Source organism: Phascolarctos cinereus, unplaced genomic scaffold (assembly GCF_003287225.1).
Source record: "Phascolarctos cinereus isolate Bilbo 61053 unplaced genomic scaffold, phaCin_HiC Scaffold_5;HRSCAF=322, whole genome shotgun sequence".
NCBI classification, from domain to species: Eukaryota; Metazoa; Chordata; class Mammalia; order Diprotodontia; family Phascolarctidae; genus Phascolarctos; species Phascolarctos cinereus.
In genome coordinates, this window is record NW_027555958.1 from 78,239,813 (window position 1) to 78,265,023 (window position 25,211).

Here is a 25,211-nt window from a genome sequence, read left to right on the forward strand (position 1 = left end):
GGCAAGGTTGGTGGGTGGGATGGCAGGGGTGGGAGGAGATTTACAGGAGAATTAGAGTCTCGTTGAAAACTAATGAAGCAATTTTGCCTTCCTATCAAAATCCACATTTGGGTGTTCAGCAATGGGAAACCACTCACTTGGATTCCTTGTAGACAGCAACACTCTATACCCAAGGCCACCCTGTGGCCATCATGGCCCAAATTCCATACTGTACCCCCCAGATAAAGTAGAGACAGAAACAAACTCACTTGAGGTTTTTATTAAACATGCTAAAATCTTGGGAGAAGGACTGTTCATTTCTGCCCTGCCTCTACAGTGGGGCGGGTGGAGATTGGGGGAAAGGTGAAGATGCCACTATTGGGAGGGCATACCAGCAGGGAGGCTAGTCAGAGCCCAAGGATAGTTTTCATAGAGGGCACTCACCTGGGCATTACCTCAAGGCTTCAGGAAGCCTCCATTGCTTCTCTTTCATTCCTGCCTCTCAACATCCTTATACCCTCAATCCGTCCCAGTCCCAATTTTCCTGCCTGCCCCTCATCTTTGAGCTGCTTGAACTCCCTTCTCATTTTCCTGGCCTTAGAAGAGTGGAAAGGTGGGAGAGGTAGTGGGAAATGGGAGAAAATTCTTTGCCTCTTCTACTCCCAGTCTTCCTCCCCAGAAATTCTAATCTACCCAGCATGCACTAGTGTGAGAACCTCTTGAGTCTGAAGTGGGGATGTGGAAAGGGGAGGCTCCAGTCTCTGCTGTGGCTCAGCTCATAAAGGGAAACTGGGAATAGGGACATAGAGAGCTGTAAGATGATACATGATACCTACATTCTAAACTTAGCATGTGACAGAAAGGAAAAGTGTGCACCTCTCCCCCAAACACCCTTCTCTGAATCCCTGGCTCTGCTTCAACTGCCCAAGGGTCTATTATCTCCTGTCCTGACTCCTTGTGAGCCGCTACTAGTCCCTGGCACGAGACCTTGCCATGGAGCTCTATTCACGCAGGAGAGATTGGCTTCCTCAGGCTCCTTAGAGCTTTGCTACTATGATGATGGGGACAGGGGACATTACAAGGGTTTACAATTATTCCTCACAGATAGGTTAGCAGGAGAGAGAAACCAGGATGCATGGGCTCAGGGTCTGTAGAGGAAGTGGTAATAGACAAAGGCAGGGCTGGTAGCTTAGGAGGAATTTTTTTTTTCTGGTAGCCCCGAAACCTGTTCTGGATGGCAATTGCAGCTCTCTCTCTGTCTCAGGTGCCATCAAATCAATGTCAATCTCTTCTGCTGGGTTGACGGTGACAATCCCTGCAGACAAGGGGGGTCCGTTACTCAGTCTCCAGGCTGTTGTTTCCCAGCAGAGCCACTGCTAGTCTCTGACGTAAGACCTAGACACCAAGCAGGGGGGATCACTATCTCCAGGGGCAGATTGGCTCACTCTTAGGTCTAAGTGGCTGTTAACTGGATTCTTTTACTTCCCCCAGTCCCTTATAGCTATGCCACCCTGATGGCTGAGGCAGGGGCAATTCTGAGGGTTGATACTGCCCCAGGGACAGGGTGGAGAAAATAGGAACAGAAGAATACAGAAGAATCAGGGCCTATGGAAAACGGTACAAGGGGAAAGGGGAGCTAGGACAAAGGCTCAGGCTGGTGGCTCAGGAGCTGGGATCTTTTTTCCTTTTCTGGAACCGGCGGAACTTGCCCTGAATAGCAAGTGCGGCTTTCTCTGTCTCGGGCGCAGTCAGGTCAATGTCAATTTCTTCTTCCTCACCCTTCTTGGCATCTGTTTTCTCTGCGGACAGTAAGGAGGACCCTTGGGTGAGTTTACCAGTGCCATTTCCTTTTCCCTTCCAGAAACCAACAGATCATTAAAATCCCCTATTTTTCTGGGCTCCGGGGTTCCCTACCCCTCCCAGGCCTAGAGTTTCCTAAGTGATACTACTTTATGAATTTAAACAAGGTACTTGGGTTGGAGATTGTCCATGGTTCCTGGAGGAGCCTCTCTACCTCAAGACATTACAGACTCTTACTTTCTACAAGGCCAAAAGCACCATCCTTGTCTTCTGACAGGTCCCTTTAAGTTCCTGCACTGATGGATGAGGCAGGAGTTCAACAGTCTATTCCTCTCTACAGTTTTGGCTCCATCCCTGATTTAATCCCAAAACGAGTGTTCAAAGTTAAAATGTAAAGAAGTTTCCTCCCTTGGGCCTTGTGAACACAGCTTGAGAAAGAAAATTTAGGAGTAGTTGCTCTGGCCTAGAAAGTCTATTTGCTCATCCAAAGCCCTGCTCATATTTGGTGCAGACCAGTGATTCACTGGTGTTGCCAGATCCCGATCCTAACCCATTCTAGGATGCTGTGCCCAGCTGTTTTCAGGAGTTTCTACACTAACAATATACATTCTTTTGATACCACTGTTCTACAAACTGCTCAGTCCAATCCTACTTACCCTTTTCTTCTGGACTGGATGCCTGGTTGGCTTTTGGAGACTCGTTGGTACTGAGCTGAGAAAAAAAAAACAAGAAGCAAAGAACTCTTTAGAGAAGAATGCACAAGTGGAGGTGAGAAGCAGACTGCTCTTAACCCACCATCCTTTCTGACTCTCCTTCCTCCAGCTACAGATGGCCTCAAGAATCCTAGGTTTAAGCAAAAAAAAAAAATGAAGGACAAAAAAACTACACAGGGCAGCTATGTGGTACAGTGAATAAAGCTCCAGCCTCGGAGTCAGGAGGACCTGAATTAAAATCAGACTTCAGACACTTGACACTTACTAGCTATGTGACCCTGGGCAAGTCACTTAACCCCAATTGCCTCACCAAAAAGTAAGAAAAAAAAAAGAACAAATCACAAGAGTCCTGGATTTAGAAAAAGAACTATAATACAGAACTCTCCAGTGTTGTCTCCTTTTAGACATTATTGTGGTACTTTGGACAGTGTGTTAACACTAACGTCATTCAACAAAGCCTTAATAATAGTCACAAGAACTCACAAGAAAATTCCAAGCAGGGGGGGGTAATAGTCAATTCTGACCACACCAAGACTCAAAAACAAAGAGTTTCTACTAAGGAATACTTCAAGAGGATCTGGTCACATCATGTGCATAGTTAAGTGTTTTTGTCTTTTTTTAACATTTCTTTTACCAAAAAAAGAAATAAAATTTAGCAAAGTTACACTTTTTAATGGAAAAACTTTTGAAATGAACTAGTGGCTGTTGGTTAAAAGAAAAAAAAAGAGCAAGCTATGTATTTGAATGCTGGCTTTGCTATTTGTTTGGTGACTGAGGACAAGTCACCTGCCCTCCCCAGACTTCAGAGGATGTTTGGCCATTCCTCTATCAATGGACACCTACTTTATTTCCAGGTAGCTATGTGCTACCACAAAAAGAGCTGTTAGAAACATTGGAGTATAAATCAACCTTTGTGTCTTTGGCCTCCTTGAAGCATATGCCCGCTTTGGGATTTCTGGATCATATACATATACATATATATGTAATGTATAATTCCAAATTGTTTTCCAGAATGGATCATTTCAACAGTGTATTTGTATGTCTTCTCCCCAGCATTGACTGTTTCCATCTCATTTCAACTCTGCCAATTTGGTGTTAGCAAAGTCAAACTTCAGAATTGTATTAATTTGACATCTCTCTAATTAGTCATTTGGAACAGTCTTTCATATGGTTAACAGTTTGAAATTCTTTTGTTTATTCATATCTTTTGGCCACTTACTGACTACAACCATGTAAATAAAAACAATAATAAAACAAAGATAAATATTATCCAGTTATAACAACCAACCAATCTTGCCCCACCCCATCCTTTAGAAGAAATGAGAAAATACCCCTCCATCCTTTTTTAGAATAGGGGGTAGTTTATGGATATAGAGTGTTGCATATAATGTACCCAATTAAAAAACTTAGGTGATTAGCCTAGGGTCATACAGTCAGTCGGTGTCAAAGTTGGAATTTGAACCCAAGTCTTCCTGGCTTTGAGGCCTTTTGGCACAGAATCTGGAGTCAGAGGACCTGAACTTGACTTCTAGCTCTGCTACTCAGCTGTGACATCTTAGGCAAGTCATTTAACATTTCTAGGCTTAAGTCACTAATATCTGTCAAATGAAGGGGCTTAGCCTCGATGATTTCTAAGGTCCCTTCTGTGATCCTCTTCTCCACATCTCATAAAAGTTAATTTACGCACACACACCATAACCTAAAGACGCTATGGCAGGAGCTCAAGCCTTCATTCCTTCCCTGCACCCCCAACACTCTCCCCAAGAATGGTTCAGGGGCCCTCCCAATGCAAAAATCCTCCATGGTAGCCCCCACTTTCTACACTGTGATCCTTGGGGCCCCAAGGGATTTCTTCCTTTCCCTTCTCTAAAGGGGAAACCAACCAGGTAAATGTATTCTTGGGACCATCCCCTAAGGAAGTAGAGCCAAAATTTCATAGGAGTATCATAGATTTAGAGAAGGAAGGGGCCTTCGAAGTTGTTGGGTTTTTTTTTTAACCCTCTTATTTTACAGCCAGGAAAATAAGTCCCAGAGAGGTGAATATTTGGATTAGGATTTGAACACTGGTCCTCCACCTCTGCATCTAGCACTTCTTCGTGTGCCCTCCTCACTCTGGGTCCTTATATTCATTCCTTGAAGCAAATTGTTTTCATGTATCACCAATCCAGAAGGCTAACAATAGCCAAGCTCTGGCAATGCTTCCCACTCTGGCATCTCGCCAGTGCTAGGGGCTGCGCACTCAGCGAGAGTCTGACATGGATAAGGTAAAGAGGTAACAGGGACAGAGCCACCAAGCATCCCGAGATGAGCAAGAGGGAAGTAACAAGAGAAAATTCCTATACACTGACTCTTCATGTGCCATTTTCCCTTTGCCAGTAAATCCCCCAGTCCTGATCCTTGCTTCAGCCATTATCCAATTATCTGCTGCTGAGCCTGCTCCCCATAATCCTTCCAGCACCACCACTCCCTTCTCTCCCGCCAGCTCCGACTCGTGACAATAACCTGAACCCCAGCCTGGAGGCCCGGGAAGGACCTTGTTGCAACGTGGCCCACTTTCATCCCTGTCTCTTCCTTCACTTCATATCGGTTGTCCTTGAGGGTTCTCTAAGCATGGATGTATGTCAGGACTGAGCTATACACGACCCCTCCTTCCCTCCTCCTCCCCTCCCTGCCTGACCCTCTCCTGAGATTACTGCCTCTGGAATGAAGCCACAGCTCAACAGCCGTCTGGCCTCACAGGGACTCCCAGCTCCAATTTGCCTAAATTGTAAAGAACTACAGTCTAAAAAGCAGATAGTCAGGGGGCTCTGCTGGGGGGACTGTGGTGGGGAAGAACATTTCACAGTCCTCCCCTTCCCCACAGAAGATGCCTGGACTCCTCCGAGCCCCTGCAGCACCTCCTGCTGGATCCAAATGACTCCAAAGTTTAGGAGCTTTGGTTCTTTCTGCCTAATCTCTCTCCCTTGCTTCCTCTCCCTCTCCCCACCCCCCAGCACTTAGCTCTCAGAATAGCCACTCGTTTCCTCAATTTAGTTCTTCGTGTTTTTTATTTGTTTTTGTTAGGTTTTTTTAGGGTCAGGAGCTGCCAACTCCCACCCTCTTTCTGGTACTTGGCCCTTCACTAGCAACCCAAGAACTACCCAGGCTTTCCCCTGGCACCTACCTCTATTTTCCAAAAGCCCAGAATATTCACCTAAGATAAACAAGGCTCTCTTCCCTTTCTCCTCTCCCAATATCCAGTGGAGCTAAGATGAAGAGACGTTTAGCTACCACAAGGGAATAAGGCCTTAGGAACAATCCCAGCCCTGCCTCTCCCCAACACACACATACACACACACACACACACACACACTCTCCTTATACTACCTATCCTGTAGTATGTGAGGACCTGCACTGAGCATACACTTTTTCCTTTTGTTGCTTTTTCCTACTGTATTTGGGGTTCCTATGAAAATAATGGGACAGATTGCCTCATCCTCTGACCACGTTCACCTCTCACTATAGCGAGTTGATAGTACGTATACATAGCATCTATTTATCCACTTCTCTATAGCCAAACAAAATGAAGTAGGCACAGAAGGACCTCTGCAGGATCACTACAGGCCCCACACCCCTTAAGTATACCACACACACAAATGGCAGAGCCACTAGGGTAATGGCCTAAGTATTTATTTCCTACAGTCTAGACCTAATTCCCTACTACTATTCTAGCCATAGAGAGGTCACAAATTTTCTTCCCAAACCCCACAAGATTTGCCTCATCTCTTTCAATCCCCAATACCAAGCTGTCCTGTAGCCAGAAATAATAATAATAGCTAATAGTTGGGACATTCTCTTCTCAGGCACAGAAAACTAGGAGGAAAATACAGAGAAGCATCCCACAACCCCTAAGAGAGAGAGAGAGAGAGTGAGAGAGAGTGTGTGTGTGCGTGTGTACGTGCGTTGTGCTCACGCCTACCCATGTGTTTTGGGGGGGGGGGTTGTCAAACTCTACTACTTGATTAAATACTCCTACCACAAGGAAGGGCAAGGCTCTGAGTTGGAAAGAAAGTCCCAAGGATTTTGTCTCCACCACCCTTCCTTACTATCAAAGAGCTAAACAGTTATTACCAAGGCCTTTTCCATAGCTGTTTTTCCTCTATATCCCACTGGGAGCAAATTAGCAGCATTCGCATTAGGGAGGTCTATCTGGTCAGGGCCAGTGCAAAAAGCTGAAGATTTGGGAATGGGTCCCAACCAAAGCCTATACCCTCAGTTCTACGATACTGTAGCCCCTTACTTGAAGTTTTGTTTGGATCCTCACTCAAGCTCTGGTTCTCATGGCCCATCTAACAAGTCTGTCATCTCTCAGTGCTGCCCAGGGTCCTGGCCTCTTCAGCTGTTCTCCCTTTCAGCTTAATCTCTTGCTTACCTCCTCACTCCCAGTCTTCCACCCCAAGGTTTCACAGCAGTGAAAGTGTTACCTGGTAGGCAGTAAGCCCAAAGCTTGATTAAGAAGAGCCTCCCTGCCCACAGTGTACCAAATGCTATTCATTCACCATCCTTTCTCCCCACCTCTCCCCACATCTACTTACTTATTAGCAACAGAACCTCCACCCTGGAGAGCCATCAGGCCCAGCCAGCCATCTCCCAATGGAGCCCATGGCTCCTCTCCTAGGCTCCCTGCCTTCCTGTCTTCCTCAACTCAGGGCCTAGCATGCTACCATGTTCCATTCCATCAGCCAAGCTCTAGCTGCCAATTCCCTGTGGGCACACTTTATTTTCCTTTGCTTGCGTGGACTCTCAGATGAGAATGTATCGAAACAAAGGAAGGGAAGGGGCTGACCTACTATCTCAGGTGCTGTCTCTGCTAACCTGTCCAAATACCCTGGTTCAGGATGTTTCACACAGGCACAAAAAAAAAAGCAACAACCTCACACCCTTCCCCCTCCCCAGCTCCCAACCCTGTCCCCATCCCAGTTCCTACTTTCACCAAACTTGGATGCCCCTATTTCTTCCCTACCTCCCAGCAATTGACAATGGCCACACATTCGTTCCCTTTGTATCTTCTTAGTATCATGTCAGCTAGCTAGTTCATAAAAGCATCCTAGCTTCTCGTGTGGAAGGAGGTGCTAATTCCTAGAAAGTCCAAAGCCAGTTAACCCTATCTCCTCACTCAGCCCACCTGAGTTGAGTGTCTGACATGGAACTGGGACATCTCATTCTGTTCTCAGCTCTCCAGCTGGTAGGACAGAGAGAAGGAGAACCAAAAGAATGGTTCCCTTCACCTCTATGTACAACCTTGAAAAAGGAAGAAAACCAAAAGAAGGGTGAACACTGTTTTCTAGTCTCCTTATTCATTTGAGTAGGGTCTAAATCCACATGTACTGGGGCACTCTAACATTTTGGTGAGCACCAGGTGAGGACAAGTTAGTAGGATGCATGTGGTCAAAGGGCCCAAGTTACCACAGAATATCCCCAACTTAAGCCAAATGGTAGGAGGGAACCTCCAGACCTTCTGAATTGGGAGTTGGAGACCAGGTAACCTCTTCTTTACTATAGGAATACCCAGAGCAGTCTCTTCTAGTATGGACCAGTCCTAGAAATCATGATCTCTGGGATGTCACAGATATTCAAAAGTTCCAAATCATTTCCACCCTGGGTTTTTTAACTGGAAAATCTCCAGAATGGTTCCACTCTCCAGGGCAGGGAAGTATAACAATCTTAGGCAGGGGGCATGCCCCCTGCAGCAAGTCTTCAGGCTTACATGCCTTTCTGGGACTTCTTGGATCCAAAGTATGTATGCCGCAAGCCAGCTTGAGTGTCGGGATTCAGGAAAGAGGGGCAGCTAGGTGGCGCAGTGGATAGAGTGCCAGCCCTGAAGCCAGGAGGATCTGAGTTCAAATCTGGATTCAGACCAAACACTTGACACTTACTAGCTGTGTGACCCTGGGCAAGTCACTTAACCCCAATTGCCAAAAAAAAGGGGAAAAATGTAAAAAAAAAAAAAAGAAAGAAAGAAATGACAATTCTGCTGTGACAGGGGAATGTGGTTCTGCTTGCCCAAGACAGCACAGCACTTTGTGGAGAAGGTAGGGATTTGGGGCTGAAGCCTGTAGGACCAGAACAGAAGTCAGGCTTCGGCCATCCCAGAGTTTAAGTTTTTTAGTGAGGACGGTGTTAGTGTAGAAGCCAAGTCACACAATTTGGGAATGGGATATTTCTCCTGGTTGGGTAGAGGCACCTGGAAAGCTAGGAGTTTAGGCAAAGCCCCACACCCTTGCCTACACACCTTTCCTCAAGAGGAAGCAGGTCACAGCTCTAGGGAAATCCAAGGCATGAGAAGCTTGTGGGTGGTTTTCTTGTTGCTGTGGATAACCCTGGATGTCAGCTCCTAGGCTCAGGCTTAGCCCACCCCTTCCTCAAGCCCCTCCCCGTCTTCCTCCTTCATCTCCCTTTCATTTTTAATGGTGTTGCCACAGCAACCACTGCCACCAGAACAGGCAAGATAGTGTCACTCTCTCTGCTCCAAACAGCAAGTTGGAACTCATCTCGGGAGGGGTGAACTGCACGTTCACTCCATGGTTCCCATCTCACAGGCCCCCTTAAAGAGAAATCAGCAGGATGTCCTGGGCACCAGGACAGAGCTCTTCTGCCTAGGTAGCTACGTGCTGCATCCTCAATATGGCTGTACACAAACACAGCTCAAATGCACACATAAGCTACATGCACATGATACCAAACCCAGTGCTCGTTAACAGGAACATGCGTCTGCACATCAGTGGCAGGGAATCCTAAAAGGGCCCTCTTCCTTTAAAAAAAAAAAAAGCAAGATTTGATTAAACTCCCCAACCTAAAAGTACAAGGACTAAAGGAAGACAGAGTTAATGGACCTAGGTTCCAAGCTCATGGGGCAAGTTGGGGCTTCAGGCCCAATACTAGCCCCTCCCTGGCTATGTTCAATGTCTTGCTGTTAATTACAGGGCACTGCCAAAAGACAGAAAGTTTTCTGTGACTCCCAAGTGCCCTTGGCAGGCTCTTCCATACTTCTGTTTTGGAGAGATTGCTGGAACTACATTCACTTCAGAATAGGATCCAGCTGCAGCCCTCACACAGCTAGAACAAGAAATACTCGCTCAAGGTCACCCCTTGAGATAATAATAGTCAGAAAAAGAACTCAGGCATCCCTCATCCTTACTCATCAGTAACCCCTCAAAGAATGCCAGAAAACATATTTCCTAGGTCCCTTCAAGAACAGGGAAGGGAGACCTCATAATCTTGATTCCCAGCCAACCCAGGTTCCCCATCCAGCAATCTCCCCCTAAATCCTGGCATAGCGGGACAATCCTGCCCCCCCCCACTCTCACCCAGAGCCAAACTCAAGCAAGCTCACCAAATGCAGTGACTCAACAGCCCCAGCCCCATTTCCACCAGCTTGGGCTGCACCAGTTTAATGAGTGGTTGTTTGCAGCACACTGCACATTGCTTAGGGCTGTGCCTTCACCTCACACTGGGGGGAAGAGTAGTGCCAAGGCACCATTTATTACTATAATCTTCAGTGTGCATCCCACCCATGGCGCTCATGACTCAAAATAAACGTATTAATCCCCTCACAGCCTAACAAGAAAGCACGCAGCAGGAGGGGTTAGTGTGGGAGGAGAAAGGTGTCATGGACAATGGTGGTAAGTGGGCATAATCAGTCCTGAGATCTCCTTTCACTAGACAGAGGGCCAGGAAACCTAGGTGGGCATCACCTCTGGAGTCACCCTGGTGGGAAATAAAAAATGTGGCATCCACATGACTTTCTAATGATTTGCTTACAAAGGCTCCTGCCCAGCCCTTAGGAAAACCAAACAGGAGAACCTAACCCTAGGCTCTGTAGAGAAAGTGATTTAAGATTTCTTTAAGTTCTAGGTTTCATAGGCATCTAAAGGAAAGGGGAAGTCTCTTATTTACCTCCCCTGAGGAATGAGTAAAATCCTCTCAGTTTAAGTAGGACAGAAGCACGGATGCTGGAAACTACATACTTAGGGCCTGGTGATCTCTGGGTCTTTGCTTATTATCATCAACCAGCTCAACAGATTCTCTTTTCTCTCTTCCTCTCACATTTCTCCTCCCAAGGCTTTTGTGAACTTGACTTGGAAATAATATACCTTTGAGTCAAGAACTAAATACCCAAACCTGAGCCACCAGTCCTATCTCCAACATCCAGTGAACCTAACAGTTGCTCAGGACCAAGAGAGGCTAGCGGTGTCTTAAGAAATTCATACTATCAATCCTCTCTGCAATGCAGTAGTAGCAGCTGTTTCTGATAAGCTCCAGGGGCTAAGGTGGTGGTGGTAGTAGTGCCAGTAATAATAACCACCTTGCATTTATTTAGTGTTTTAAAATTGAAAAGGCATTTTCATATCTATTATCCTATTTGATCCTCACACCCACATGTGGTAAGCATTGTCATAGAAATCACTGTAATACAAAGAGACCTGAAAACCCTTTTCTCCCAGTTAACTACCTCCATACCTGCATTGCATCTGTCAACCAGCGTGGCCTATCACTAAAGTGACTACATGCCTTGTATTAGAAAATGGACAGAGATGAGTTTAAACTGTGTGTCCCTGCCCCCACCAATTTCTCTTGTCACATTTTGACCCATGATAAACTTCTTTCCCCCTCTTTATATATGGCCTAATTTTTAAGTCACAGCCTCTGTGTTTAGTACTTAATTGTACATAATAGTTACTCCAAAAGAGCCATGATTTTGTCAGTGTGGGAGTTCCATCAACACCTTAGTAGATAACCATCAACACCTTGGTAGCACTTCATGAAGTGCTGGGGCCAAAAAAATGCATCACCTGGTGACCAACTTTCTGGCAATAAGCCTCTCAGCTCTTAGCTAGATGGGTCCTTGGATGAGAGATCTACATTTCATTGCCAGGCATGTACTCAGAGCCTTTCCATCTTAGCAGGCGCTGCCAGAGCTTACACTTCACTGATATGGCCTTCAAGAACCCAGGGTCACTATGGATCATGAAAGTAAGACTTCAGTGAAGGACATAAAAGAGTATTTTCCTGAAAAAAAAAATGCATGCAAATAAATTCAGTTTAAATGCACTGGTGAAACAGGTGACTTAAAAGAACCCTACGGCACATCACTTATAAAGTAAAATGACTTCTTAATTTGTGTTCTTTTGGTTCAGATTTTAATTGGGGCTTTTTTAAGACAGAACACAGCTATATCTATGTTCCAGGATAATCTTGCACCTGCTTCTCCCAATGGACATGAATAGTGACAGAGGAAACAATCTCCTCTCTGACTCACCTTTGTACTACATTCCCCCAAATTCCAATACCCCTAACTACACTAGTAAATACTCAGAGCTCTCCTTGGCTACAAGTGCAAGATTCATCAATTTTGGCCCCTGACTGGCCACCTGAAATGTGATTGCTTAACCCATAAGAGCCTCAGTAGAGACTCCCTCACACCCTGCCCACTCCAGTTCTAAGAGTCCAAGCACTGCTGTTCTTGCTGAAAAGAGAAGAGACATCTTTTTAGGCCATAGGACCATAGGATTCTCCATTTCTTCCGGACCAGAGGAGCAGCCTATCCACACCAACCTATCACACCAATCTCAAGAAACTGTGCTGAACCAGGTTCTTCAGGTCCTTGTTCTGGAATCTTCTAACAGGCTGCATAACTTAATACCTAGCTAGGCTTCATTTTCTCTCCTTATCCATTCCCAGGTGGAGAATATTGGATTACTTCATATATGTAAGGATTCTAATGATAAGCGGCTCTTGTGTTTTATATAAGAATTGTATAACAAGGATGGAACTGCCAATTAGAGGAAGAAAAATCAATTAACAAGAATTTATTAAGAAACATGGGGTCACTCAAGGTCCCTATCAGGTTTCCAGCCTACTGGTTTGGAGAGGTCACAACAGAATTGTGCTACGTTGACAGAGATTCTTTTATGGGGAAGGTTGCTCTGACCCATCTGAGTAGTCACCTAGACACTCATATGCCCCATTTCAACAGAAAGTCTACTGGAGTAGGGACTGCAGCTATGCTTTTGTCAGGACAGGAATGCAGCAGAGTAAGAAGAGGAGGATAGGAACCAGAATTATGCTTCAAGCAACCAGATTCACTGCATGACAGTGGAGTAACAGAAAGGAACCAGGGTCCTCGGGTAAACCTCATCCCTATCTCTTCTTGAAACAGAAGTTTTATAAAACTATACAAGATATACTGAGCTCCCTCTCCTGGTACTAAACCAGACCCCCTAGGCCCAGCCATCCCCACACAACCACCATACCCTACTTGAAGCTGTAAATGTACAGAAGCTAGTCTCTAGCAGCTCCTTATGCGCATGCAGACACAAACACCTTCAAAGGGAAATCCACTGCTGCAGTACTGGATGATAAGAGCCAGGAAAACCAAAGAGAAGCAGACTGCTGTCCCCACTGGATCTTCACCCCCTAACCCCTTAGCACCTCTAGCTTCAGCTCAGTAAAGCCCAAGGGGATTCCCCCAGGCACTGGTTCTCCAGGTGAAATGGGGATCTCCTAAGGGAATTCCAAACCTTCCCTTTCCGGCAGCTTCTCTGGAGTAACAAAAGGGACAAGCAGAGGAGATAAAGCTTGCGTAAGATGCAGGGTACCCAGGGCTTCCCCAAGCTGGGCACTTCTGTCTGGAGGGATGGGCTAAAAAGACTGAGGCACTTCGGAGTCTCCCTGGAGCTCCGGACCTTCAATCAGCACTTCCGATTTTCACAACAATCTTTAGGAGAGGAAGAAAACAGGCTGGGCCTGAGACCCCTGGGAAGCAGGGACCCCTTGGGGAACAGTTCCAGAGTCAGCTGGTCCCTGTACACACCCAGGTGGCTAATTTTTGCTGTTTGGTTTTTATAAATATCCATCTCCAGTGCTAGGCTCAGTTCAGTGTTCAGAAGGACAGTTTCAATAGCCAAATTGTTATTTAGATCCAGTTCATTCTGACAGACTGGGAACACCCAGCAGCACTGAACACAATGATGGCTAATTCTCTATAGTGAGATTCTATCCCCAACCACTCCACTACCCACCAGATTGAGATCAGACTCAGCTACTGAGTCAGGGCACCCCCCCCAAGACCTATATACCCTTAAGACTTCAAATTGTTTTTCCTTCCAGGGAAATTGTTTTTCTCTGATCAAAACCCTATAGCGAACACCATCTCCTAGAGCAGTGTCCCACAGAGGAGCGGTGCCCTTTCTACAACAGAAGAGGCTAACCTCATCAGCTCCACGCAGCCACAGTTCTTAGAGCTTAGACTCCCAGGGATAGCTTGAGTTGCAAACTTTCAAATTTAGAAACAACCAGGAGGGATCAACCCTAGACCTCAGTGGAGGGAGAAAGAAGAAAATCTTTGCATCCACATTAAAGGTGGAAGCATGATGTAATGGAAGTCAGAAGGCCAGGGTTCAAGGCCTAGATTTGCCTTTTTTTTTTTTAGCTGTGGTGACTGGGAAAATGATTTCATCTTTCTGGGACTCATTTTCCTTATCAGCCAAATACAGAAGGGGGGAAGGAGGGTTGAACCAGGTAAATGTTAAGGTCACCTCAGCTCTCACATTAGTGCTAAGTAACAAAGCTGGGGGTAAAGGAAGGAGGTAGTCCTGGTCCATTTCCTGCTCCTTTTCTGAAAGGCTCCCTTTGGTCACGGTTGCAATCAGCTGAGGGGCTGGAGCCATTTCTATTCATCTGGTGGCCCCTAAACTAACTGAATTTATTAAGATAAACTTAGTGGGCATAGAAACCAAAGAAAACTTTGCGGTTGGAACTAATTAGCACCCTGGATGGCATCCCCCAGCAAGAGGGAATAGAGCAATTCTGTAGCCTGAGCCTTCAATTGGGAATCAGAACTCCAAGGTCCTATTTCTAAACAGGTGACCTTGGGAATATTTGCACTATTTCTTTCCCCTGCCCCCTTTCAATATCTCTAAACTAGATAAGAGAAACTGAAGGCTCTGGCACCAAGCTGAGAAGTTGGGGTTAACTCATGCCCAGAAAGCAATTCAACAAATTTTCCTGGCAATCCCAAGTCACTAAGGGGACAAAGGGAGAGCTATACCCTGAGAAGAAAGCTGGAGCTGTCACTATCCAAGATAGCTATACTTTAGCAAGAGAATGCTGGTTTCTGGATCTGGAACTGTTAGCAAGTTAGCACAAGCAGACAACTGGGGGACATTCCTCAAAGTCAGTCCTCTGCCCTCCCCCATGGATACAGTCTGAGACCAGAATGCCATAAGATGACAGTGTTGAGACTGGCCACCCTCATTTCCAATGAGGTTTCCCCTGGCAGCCATACAGCTTGACTAACACTGCAGAGGGAGAGATGTATGCTACTTAAGGGTACTTATCCACTTTCAAACCACTCTCCCCTCCTCCCCCAATATAGGTCTTCGAATATGAGACTATGGAAACTACCCACCAAGGTGTACTATGGAAAATGATAAAACAGCTGTTCCCTAGACTCCAGTTTGCCCCCAGCAGAGGGCTTCCCCCACCATTTTCTTTCCTAAAGGAGGAAAAGTCTCCTGAGCTGAGGGAAGGGTAGGAGGAGGGAGGAGGGAAAGAGGAGGGAGAAGGGTGTCAGAGAAGTGCATAAATAATAAAGGAAGGATGAATGCTTAGATTGGAGGGGGAAGGAATGCACCTGGGGTGCCCAGGAATAACCCCAGGAACCAGGCAGCCAGAGCTGCAGAGTGGGAGAATCTTGAGGGGATTCAAGGCAGGGAGAGGTGGGTAGTAAGGCTGCCACTCTGAGCTCTAATCCATCCCCCCACCCACCCCACAGTATTCCAATCTCCCCTAAAGCTCCTACCCGCCCTTGGCAGTAAGCTCTCATCCCAGTGACACAAGGGGTCAGTCACCCTCTTCCTCACAGCTCTGGGCTTCCTCGAGGTGGGCAGGTGGGGGGGATGCCTCAGGGTTCCGTGCTCCCCCCTCCACGGGTGACCCCACAGCGCGTCCCCTTCGGGGCCCCCCTCCCGCAGCAGCCCCCCCCCCGCTTTCACTCTTCCTCCCTCCCCGGGGCAGGGCAGGATCGGGGGGCATCCCCCAGAGAGCGGGCTCACCTCACTCATGGCGGCAGGACGGGGCTCGTTGGAGGAGCTGCACCCGCAGGTGAAGGGGCTAGCAGGGGCGGCGGTTGTCTCCGGGAGCCCCTGGCCGTCGGCAGCTGTCTCACCGGGCTGCCCAAGAGCGGGGCGCGCGAGGCTGGGCACACAAGCGGAAGGAATGCAGACAGACCCCCGCGGCTGGGCACTCAGCACCCCAGCTTCGGAGAGCTTTCACTCCCGTTATCCCTTTCCGACCTGTCCTGTCAAAGCGGCTCCGCGATGCCCGCCCCGTGTTTTATATCCAGCTCCCGAGACTCACCTCCGGCTTGGCCAATGGGGATGCCTTATACCGGAAGACTGACAGTCGGGCCCAGCCAATGGCAGAAGGCTCAGTGGTTTGCAGCATTTCCAAACTAGGGTAAGATAGACAAACGAGCGGGAGGGAGGGGGAGATGGGGGGGGGTTGGAGACGGGGAGTACTTGTTTAAGAAATAAACCAGGAGGGAAAAGTTGGGAGGGAAATAGCAAGGGGTGATGGGAAGTAGAGAGAGAGCATGGATTGGAAAGGGAAGATCCAACAGATGTCACTTAGAACCACTTACTGGTTCTTGCTGATATGTATAGGTAGGGGGCAAACAGAAAGAGAAGCCATGATCACTCCAAAGTGTTTCCGTGTGAGAGAAAATTGAGACCACCTGCTTGACTGTTATCATCATAACTTGTCGTTTTCACCCTCCCCTCCAAGGACTGGGTACCAATAACATATTTGCTACCATCCTGGGTACTGTACAGGCTGCAAAGAAATTTGAAGCATGGTCCCTTGCTCTCAGGGAGCCTACATTCTCACCCTGGAGATTAAACACATAAGGCACATTTCTGGATTGAAGCTGTTTGCTTGGCACAGCATGCCCTCTAAAGTCTGGTCAGTTCCTCCCAAGCACTGTGCCAGGAATTTGGTTACTAAGCACCAAGCAACTGAAATACCTTTAGATAAGGAGACTAGCTGATGGAGAGATACGGATGAAAATGCAGCCAATCCAATCTGTGTTGTATACCTACAGACACAGATACCACAGTTCTTCATGTCCAGCCTCCTCATTTTGCAAAAGGGGAAACTAAAGCCAGGAAATGGGCTGTGACCTTTGCAAGGCTGAACAGTGAGCCAGGAATTCCTAATCAGGGCCTCTTTCCACTATGGTCACAAGAATGCTACTTTCTAATTACTATCAGTATTTATGATTTGGAGTGGGGGGAGGTGAGAGTGGGGAGGCATTCAATTCAAAATTTAAAAGAGAACATTTACGGACAAGTCACATAGGTAAATATAAGGGACTAGACCTATAATTTCATTGATATGGGGAACTCCCAGCTAAGATAGCTTCCTCTACTAATGGAGTCAAAACTATCACTTCAATATCATCCCAGAGACTCATCTATAGCATTGAGACATTAAATGACTTGTTCACAGTCTCACAGTGAGTTTATATGCCTGGGCAGTTGGGTGATGCTGTGGATAGAGCACTGAGCCTGGAGTCAGGAAGACTCATTTTCCTGAGTTCAAATCTGGCCTCAAGACACTTAGTAGCTGTTTTACTCTGGGCTAATCACTTAACTGTTTGCCTCAGTTTCCTCATCTGTAAAATGAGCTGGAGAAGGAAATGGGAAACCACTCTAGTATCTTGCCAAGAAAACCCCAAATGGGGTCACAAAGAGCTGAACAGAACTGAAATGACACAACACTGACTTCAAGTGTATCAGTCTAGCTATCAGTCCATGCTGCTTTTCACAAGTTATATACCTTAACTAAGTTTCAACTATTACTAGTCATTGCTCATCAAAACTCTGCCTTTCGTTTCATTAGTCTTTGAAGCCTGTCACTAAAGACACTCTCAGACTTTCTAGAAAAATACCCCCAGGCAATGCCAGCCATTTGCAATTTTCATTTTAAAATTCTTTAGATGCTTTTCCCCTACTATCCTCATTGATGGCAAAGGTTCACCTCACTCATAGCTATTGCTTAGCTTTCCTTAAGTAGCTACTTTCAGTCGATGTCCCAAATCACTTTTCCTCTCTAATCGCTAGATCTTGATCATTCTTTTTTTCAGTAGGTCCCCAAATATCTCTCACCTATGGGTCCCCAATATTGTCCCTAGCTCCAAGACACTTTGGGAATCTGTATCCACTCAAAACTGTAGCTCACAATTCCCCTACCTATGTGTTTTGTTTACTAGGCTAACCAGAAGACGCAGTTCAAAACAACAACAACAAAAAAAGATTTCCCCAATAAATGCCAGAGGTACACTCTCCCACACCACCAGGGGAAGAAACCATATACAAAGGACACATAACCAGGGAACACTCCTGCAGAGTACACACAGCCAGTGCAATTCATACACCTAAGGTTGCATCCCTACTAAAATCCTAGCTGCTGCTTATTTCTCTGATGTCTTCTGGTGAAGTTGGTGGTCTATAAGATACTTTCTCTTTAGACTGGAGTCCTCTGCTGAGTTATTCTCAATAACTGGTTGCTCTTTATCACTCTCTCCTGCCATTTCCACTTAACTACTCTGTGTTGATTTTCACTTGTTGTTCTGTGTCTTTCCCCAAAGGGGAAGATTTTCATTTAAACTACTACATACTCCTGGCCCTAGTCTGAGTCCTTATAGATTGTCCCCAGGAGAAGACTGAAAAGGCCTGGCTTGGAATTGTGCTGAGGAGTTTCACTGCAACCTTCTCAGTGCTACTAATGGAAAGCCTGAAAGTCTATGCAAATGACCTCTGCAATAGGAACTGGTGACCTTCCCCCTATTTTCCTCCCACTACCACCCCATCCTCCCTCCTCCCTAACTAAATCCCCACATTGTGACGCTGGAAACCTTGGTCTTTCTTTCCACCCACCTTACTCCCTCTTAACCCCCGGTAATAGATCTCTGTACTCCCTACATCCCCATATACCTAAGATTCCATGACTCACCTTTCAACAAGGATATAGTAGCCTGGGTTACTAAGTTGCTAACTAGGGCAGTTCCAACTTTTTTCTATGTTGCTACCTCCTTTCCTTTTTCCCTTTTTAATGAGTGGCTAATTAGCGTTGGAAAAAACTTTTTTCTTTATTAAAGGAAGCCTTCGAGCAGTTTTTAAATAGTTATATAATGGCTATCTCATAATGTTTCAGTTCTACATTTCAAAGGATCGGTGATCCCATCAAGGAGAGCACTCTTCCCATGGCACATGCAGATACAAACCCATCCATCCTTTCTTTCCGCTTGTCCCTGTCCATGTCCTCCCTTAGAAGGCTCTACCCAGATTTCTTTAAGTTGCTTACCATTCCACGTGTAGTAAGGAATTGATCAAGGGCTTCCTTGATCTGTTGAATCACGCCCCCCCCCCAAGTCCATACAGATATAAGAAGCAGATAACAGAGACAATGAAATGTCAGGGCACTCTGTTTTCAAAATCACAAATGGACAAAAGTCTAAAAGGGGCACACTTCTCCATTTCATCGAGCCAAGGTAGCACTCCCTTTCTCACTACCCAAATAGCCCACCTCATTTTCTGAACAGCATCTTTCACACCACTTGGTGACCTCACAAACAGAAAGCAATGCAGCATACAACCTAATTGTTAGTGCTTTCTCTCAATAGTATCTCAAAGCCAACTCGTTGAGAAACAGAATTCTTACCTTTCCCCTTAACCCAACACTAACTGCTGACCAACTGCTAGGGATAGGTAAATAATTCCAAGAGCCCTGGGAACAGCAGCACCCCTTCCCCAATGGACACTACTGGCCCTACTTCTGGCTCCACCTCCAAAGCCATCATGGAGATGTGACCTGGATATTTCCTTAGCAGGTGTTATAGCCCCCACCTCCTCAATAGCCCAAACTTCAGAAGACCCAGAAAAGAAAGCTCTTACCACCAGTGTCCCGGACACTGCCAAATCAGAAACTAATATGGTTTGAATGATGAAAATAATACTGAAGAGCAAAATTTACTGTCTTGCTGCTGCTCTCAAAGGAGCCCTGGGTCTTTCCATCTGACTTGCAGCCAAGCCGTCTTACACATATTATTTAGAATGTGAGCTCCCTGAGGGCAGGGACAGTCCCACTCCTCTCTGAATCCTTAGTACTTAGCATGATGCTTTGCACAGAGGAAGCACCTAAGTGCTTTTTCATTCATTCATTCATTCCTCCTGCAAACATTCCAATTTATGTTGAGAGCATTCTCACTCTAGTCCGTTCAGGTTCCCTCTCTCTCACCCCCTCATATATAATCAATTACCAAGTCTTTTCAGTTCTACCTCCCTAGCGCCCATTGCCTTCCCTTCTCTTACATAGCTAGGCTGGAACACTAGGAAGAGCGCCAGAGTTAGAATCTGAAGATCTAAGCTGGAAAGTATTAGTACCTGTATGTATGCCCGTGGGCAAGGAAGTGAAGCTCTCTGGGCCTCCCTTTCCGTATTTGTAACATGAGGGGGTTGATGAGAGCATCTCTTGAGATGCCTCCCAGCTCTGATCTAGCATACCAGGATGATCCTGGGTACTCCCTCTTCTCTGCTTTTTAGAATCCCTGGCTTCCTTCAGGTCTCAGCTAAGGTCTCCCCAACCCACATCCCATGAAGTTTTTTTTTTTATTAATTCCCTTAGATGTTAGTCTTTTCTATCTTCTCAGATTTTCTTATTTAGCAGCTCCCCCTCCCCCTTCACAGAAGGAACCCTGAAAAGTTATTCTAAATTCAAAGCATGTTGTGGGTCAGCATATTCCGAAAACCCGAAACTTATGAGCCACCCTCCCCATGCCTCCTCCAATGTTTCTTTTACTAAGTCAACTAGAAGACATATTAATTAGTTGAAAGCACAGCACATTTAATGAAATGAAATAAGTAGTAAAATAGCTCCTCCCCCCACAATACATACAGGGCTGTACTTTCACAGATCACCACACCACCAGTGGGAGACAGGATACCTACTTGGAACAAGTGTGGCACACTGAGGAGGTCTATTGTGAGGAGTTGGGGACTACAGAACCTGTAGAGGAAATAGCCAGGTCATACCTCCATGAAGGCTTTGGGGACTGGGCTAGAAATAGGACCCTTGGTATTTGTTGAGAGAATACATACATAGAGGCACTTACATGTACATGTAGCCAGGGAACACATATGGTTAGGGAATATGCCTGGCTAGGTCTTCAGGAAGAGTCAGTTCCTGCTGGAAATCTCTGCCTCTGTAGTTGCCGCTGCTTACTTGCTGAATTATCAATAATTACTGGTGTTGTTAGTGGGCTGTGATCCACTTTCTCTGCTGAGCTGGGGTCCTCTAATGATCTGCCTTCTCCACCACATTTCTCTCTGCTGGCTTCTCCACTGAGTTGTTCATTATTGTGCTGCTCTCTACTGCCATGGGAATGAATGAATGGATGGATGAATGCATGAATGCATGACTGCATGAATGAATGAAAAAATATTTATTAAGCACTTACTATGTACTTAGTGCTGAGGATACAAATTAAAAAAATTCTTCCTTTAAAAGACTTCATATTCTAATTTCTTTGGTGAGGCAATTGGGGTTGTGACTTGTCCAGTCACATAGCTAGTGAGTGTTATGTGTCTGAGGCTGTTGCTCTATCCACCGCACCACCTAGTTGCCCTAGGAGATCATATTCTAATGGGGAACATAACACATATAAGAAGTTTTGGCTACAAGTCAGATGGAAAGGTTCTTAGCATGCAGTGGCAAAGAAGATGATATTCTTCTTCTTCAATGCCATTAATAAAACCTTATCCAATCAACCATCTGTCTGTGCCAAAGAATCTGATGATGAGAACTTTCCATTCTGGGTCTTTGGTAGTGATGGCTATGAGGTTGTAGGGACTGTAGCCCCCGCAGCAGCAGTTGCTAGGTTTCATCTACACAAAGGCTGCTCCCCTGGATGGTGGCTACAGGCACTGGGCTTGTGGTCTAGGGGATGAGAGTGGAAGTGGTATTTGGCTGAAAAGTGTCCTGGGCAGTATCCACTGAGAGATGGCAATGGTTTGACCCACATATCACAAGCCGCCTTCTGTCTCTTCTTCAGGATGCCTTTCTGCTTTAATTAAGATGGCTTGCCTTTGGCTGCCCCGGTCGGCTGTTAGTGTTGGTGATGTATATGACATAAGGTACATAGACAGTCAGATGATAAATAGATAGATAGATATAGATATAGGTACATAAAAACTTTATAAATGCCAACTATTGTTATTATCTGCTGGCATTGCCACTGAATTCCAGCTGCTGCTGCTCCAATACCAGCTCATAGGTTCAACATCTGGCTTTGCCACATGTTGGCTAAGTGATGCTGGATAAATCACTTAACCTCTTACTATCCCAGTTAACTCTCTTTAAGGCAATAAATTGTAAGGCTGCAGCTACGGTGGACTTGAGAAAATGCAATAAAACTGCCAGAGAGCAGGCTGTGGAGTAAATAGAGATCCTGGACCAATGGTGATCAGTTGAGAATTCCATCAGCTGATGAGTAAGGAGGAAAAGGCTGAAAAAAAAATTTAAAAAAAAGGAAAAGGCTGTGCCAAATGTGCACACAAATGGACTTGCACACACACACACACATATACACCCACACAGACAGACACCTTTGGCCTTTCTCTTTTCTATAAGTTGTGGGAGTCAGTGATTCTAAAATTTTCCCCCTAAAGATCTGGAAAAACAAAAGGGAAGAGATATATGAGATGGTTGGAGGTGGGTAGCTCCATATAAGAGTACTAACCAGTTTCTTCCCCCACCCTACTTTTTAAAAAAAATATTCATAAACTATGTGATCACAGTATATTGAGGGTGAGTTCTGTGGCTGTGGGTGGAACTACATGCCACCAGAGGGAACAGAGTATAGACATACAAACCTGCATCTGTCGAAGGGCTCTAGAGTTGTATATGGACTATAGATTCCATATTTTAATATTTTGAGTAATATTCCATGTCATCCACTGAATTCAATTCTGAACCTGCGCCTTCAAATCTTGGCCTCAGGGTGGGAGGTGGGTGGATAGATCTCACAACTGAACAAAAATATGCAGGCTGAGTACCCTCTGGTGGAGAGTAGTAATACTGCAACATTTGAGGAAAGCGATTGTTCGATTGTGTCCAACTCCACATGACCCTATAGAAAAGTCCATGGGTTTTTTTTGGCAAAGATACTGAAGTAGTTTGCCTTTTCTTTCTCCAGTGTGTCCCCATACTACAGATGAAGAACTGAGGCAAAAGAGGTTAAGTGACTTGCCCAGAGTCTCACAGCTGGTAAGTGTCTGGGGCCAAATTTGAACTCAGATCTTCCTCACTCTAGGCTGGGTGCTCAGTACTCTATCCTCTGCACCACCTAGCTGCCACCGCTCCCAACCCCCTTCCCCTTAAGGAGACTATACTGGAGAGACCACTGATCTGGTTTCTCTAATAGAGTACCACTTGATAAGCAACTCAGATACTGTGCTCCCTCACTGGACAACTAATAGAGAAAGTCATTGCTTTTATGTAGGCTTAAGGAAAGCAGCACATGAGCTGATTTGAAATGCTCACCACATATATCACAGAGGCTGAATTAATAATGCAGTCAGATATAATGTAGTGACAATGGGAAGGAAGAGGAGAAGAATAAGGTCAAGGAAAATAAAATAAGAGGAACTGTAAAATGGCGGGGGGAAATAGCTACATCAAATACCAGTAAAAGTCTGAAATCTGAGATATATGAAGAATTGACTGCTTTGCAGCATCTCTCTATTAGGCCCCTTTCTCTCCTCTGCCACAACCAACCCCTTGGCCCTCATCACCTCACACCTGGACTATCGCAGTAGCCTGCTGGTGGGTCTGCCTGCCTCAAGTCTCCCCTACTCCATCCTACATTTTCCTAAAGTGCAGGTCCAATCATGTCACACCTCCCCTCCACCCCCAAACTCCAGGGACTTCCTAATTGCCTCCAGAATAAAATACAAAGTCCTCTGCTTGACATTCAAAGTCCTTAATAACCCATCTCCTCCCTCCCACCTTTCCAGTCTTCTTACCTCTTACTCCCTACCACATATTCTTTCATCTGATGACACTGGTCTCCTTGCTGTTCTGCAAAAGAGACACTTGCCTTTTGGTTCCTGGCATTTTCTCTGGCCATCTCCCATGCCTGGAATTCTTGCCATCTCTGTCTCCTGGCTTCCTTAGTTCCAACTAAAATCTGACCTTCCACAGGAAACCGTCCCAACCCTTCTTAATTCTAAAGTTTCCTTCTCTTAATTATATTCTATTTATCCTGTACATAGTTTGACTGTACATATTTGCTTGTTGTCTCCCCAGCCATGAGGTTGGTGATGCAGTGAATAGAGCACTAAGCCTCCAGTCAAGGAGACCTGAGCTCAAATTTGACATCAGATGCTTACTAGCTGTTTGACTCTGGGCAAGTCACTTAACCTCAATTTCCTCAGCTATGAAACGAGCAATAATAGCACCTACCTGACAAGGCTGTTGTAAGGATCAGATGATTTGTGTTTGGCACATTGCAGGTGCTTTATAAAGCTTATTCCCTTCTCTATGATCACCTCTTTTTTGTATTGTAATGCTGAGCACAGTGCCTGGCACTTAATAAATACTTACTGATATTGATCAGTAATTTCAGACTCTTTGTGACCCTATTTGGGATTTTCTTAATAAAGATACTGGAATGGTTTCCTTCTCCAGCTCATTTTATAGATGAGGAACTGAGGCGAACAGAGTCATGTAACTTGCCCAGGGTCACACAGCTAGTAAGTGTCTGCGTCCAAATTTGAACTCAGGTCTTCCTGACTCCAGGCCTGGCATTCTCTCCACTGTGCCACCTAGCTATCCATATTGGCTGGCTAAAAACATGTAATAACAAGAGCTCTATTCCTTAACAGATAAGTGGCCAAAGGCTACGAACAGTTTTCAAAAGGATTTCACAGGATAAATGATCATTGGAAAACATATTTTAAGTCACTAATATAGAAATACAAATTAAAGCAACTCTGAGGTTTTACCTTACACCATGCAAATTGTCAAAGATGACCCAAAATAGGAACAGTTAATGTTGGAGCAGTTGTGGGAAGACAGGCACACTAACTAGTACATTGTTGGTGGAGCCATCCATCTGTTCAAATGGATATTTGGTTATCCATCTGGATATTGATTTGGAATTGAGAGAAGAAAAATGATTAAACCATCCGTACCTATTGACTTTGTGATCCTACTACCAGGCTGATACTACAAGCAGCTCAAATGTAGAAACAAAGGCCCAACAAATGTCAAAGTATTTATAGCAGCACCCTTTGTGTGTAGAAAAGAACTAGAAGCAAAGTAGGTGTCCATAGATAGAGAAATAGCTGGAAAAAAAACTACAGCGTATCAATTTAATGGAATGTTATTGCATAGTAAGAAATGGTGACTGAGGAATTCAGGGAAATATGGAGAATTCTGAACTGATACAAAGTGAAATCTGCAGAACCAAAAGAACAATATACATGTTGTATATATATACTTGACAACATGACAATATACATGACAACAATGAAGGGATCATTAGCAGGAAGTGGAACTCTGAACAAATGGAAAGCCACTGATATACCAGGAAAATAGATGGTAAAGCATGCCTCCTCC

The 25,211-nt window shown here is 45.5% G+C and overlaps 1 protein-coding gene across 1 annotated transcript; it reads right to left on the reverse strand.

Annotated features, from left to right (window-relative positions):
- Positions 1-244: 244 nt before the first annotated feature.
- Positions 245-15,676, reverse strand: PCP4L1 (Purkinje cell protein 4 like 1). The gene is made up of 3 exons (XM_020972041.2): positions 15,587-15,676; positions 2,436-2,490; positions 245-1,778 (listed from the first exon to the last, which is right to left on the reverse strand). Exons 1-3 carry the CDS (start codon positions 15,593-15,595, stop codon positions 1,642-1,644), a joined length of 201 nt encoding a protein of 66 aa, XP_020827700.1. The 5' UTR covers positions 15,596-15,676; the 3' UTR covers positions 245-1,641.
- Positions 15,677-25,211: the final 9,535 nt, after the last annotated feature.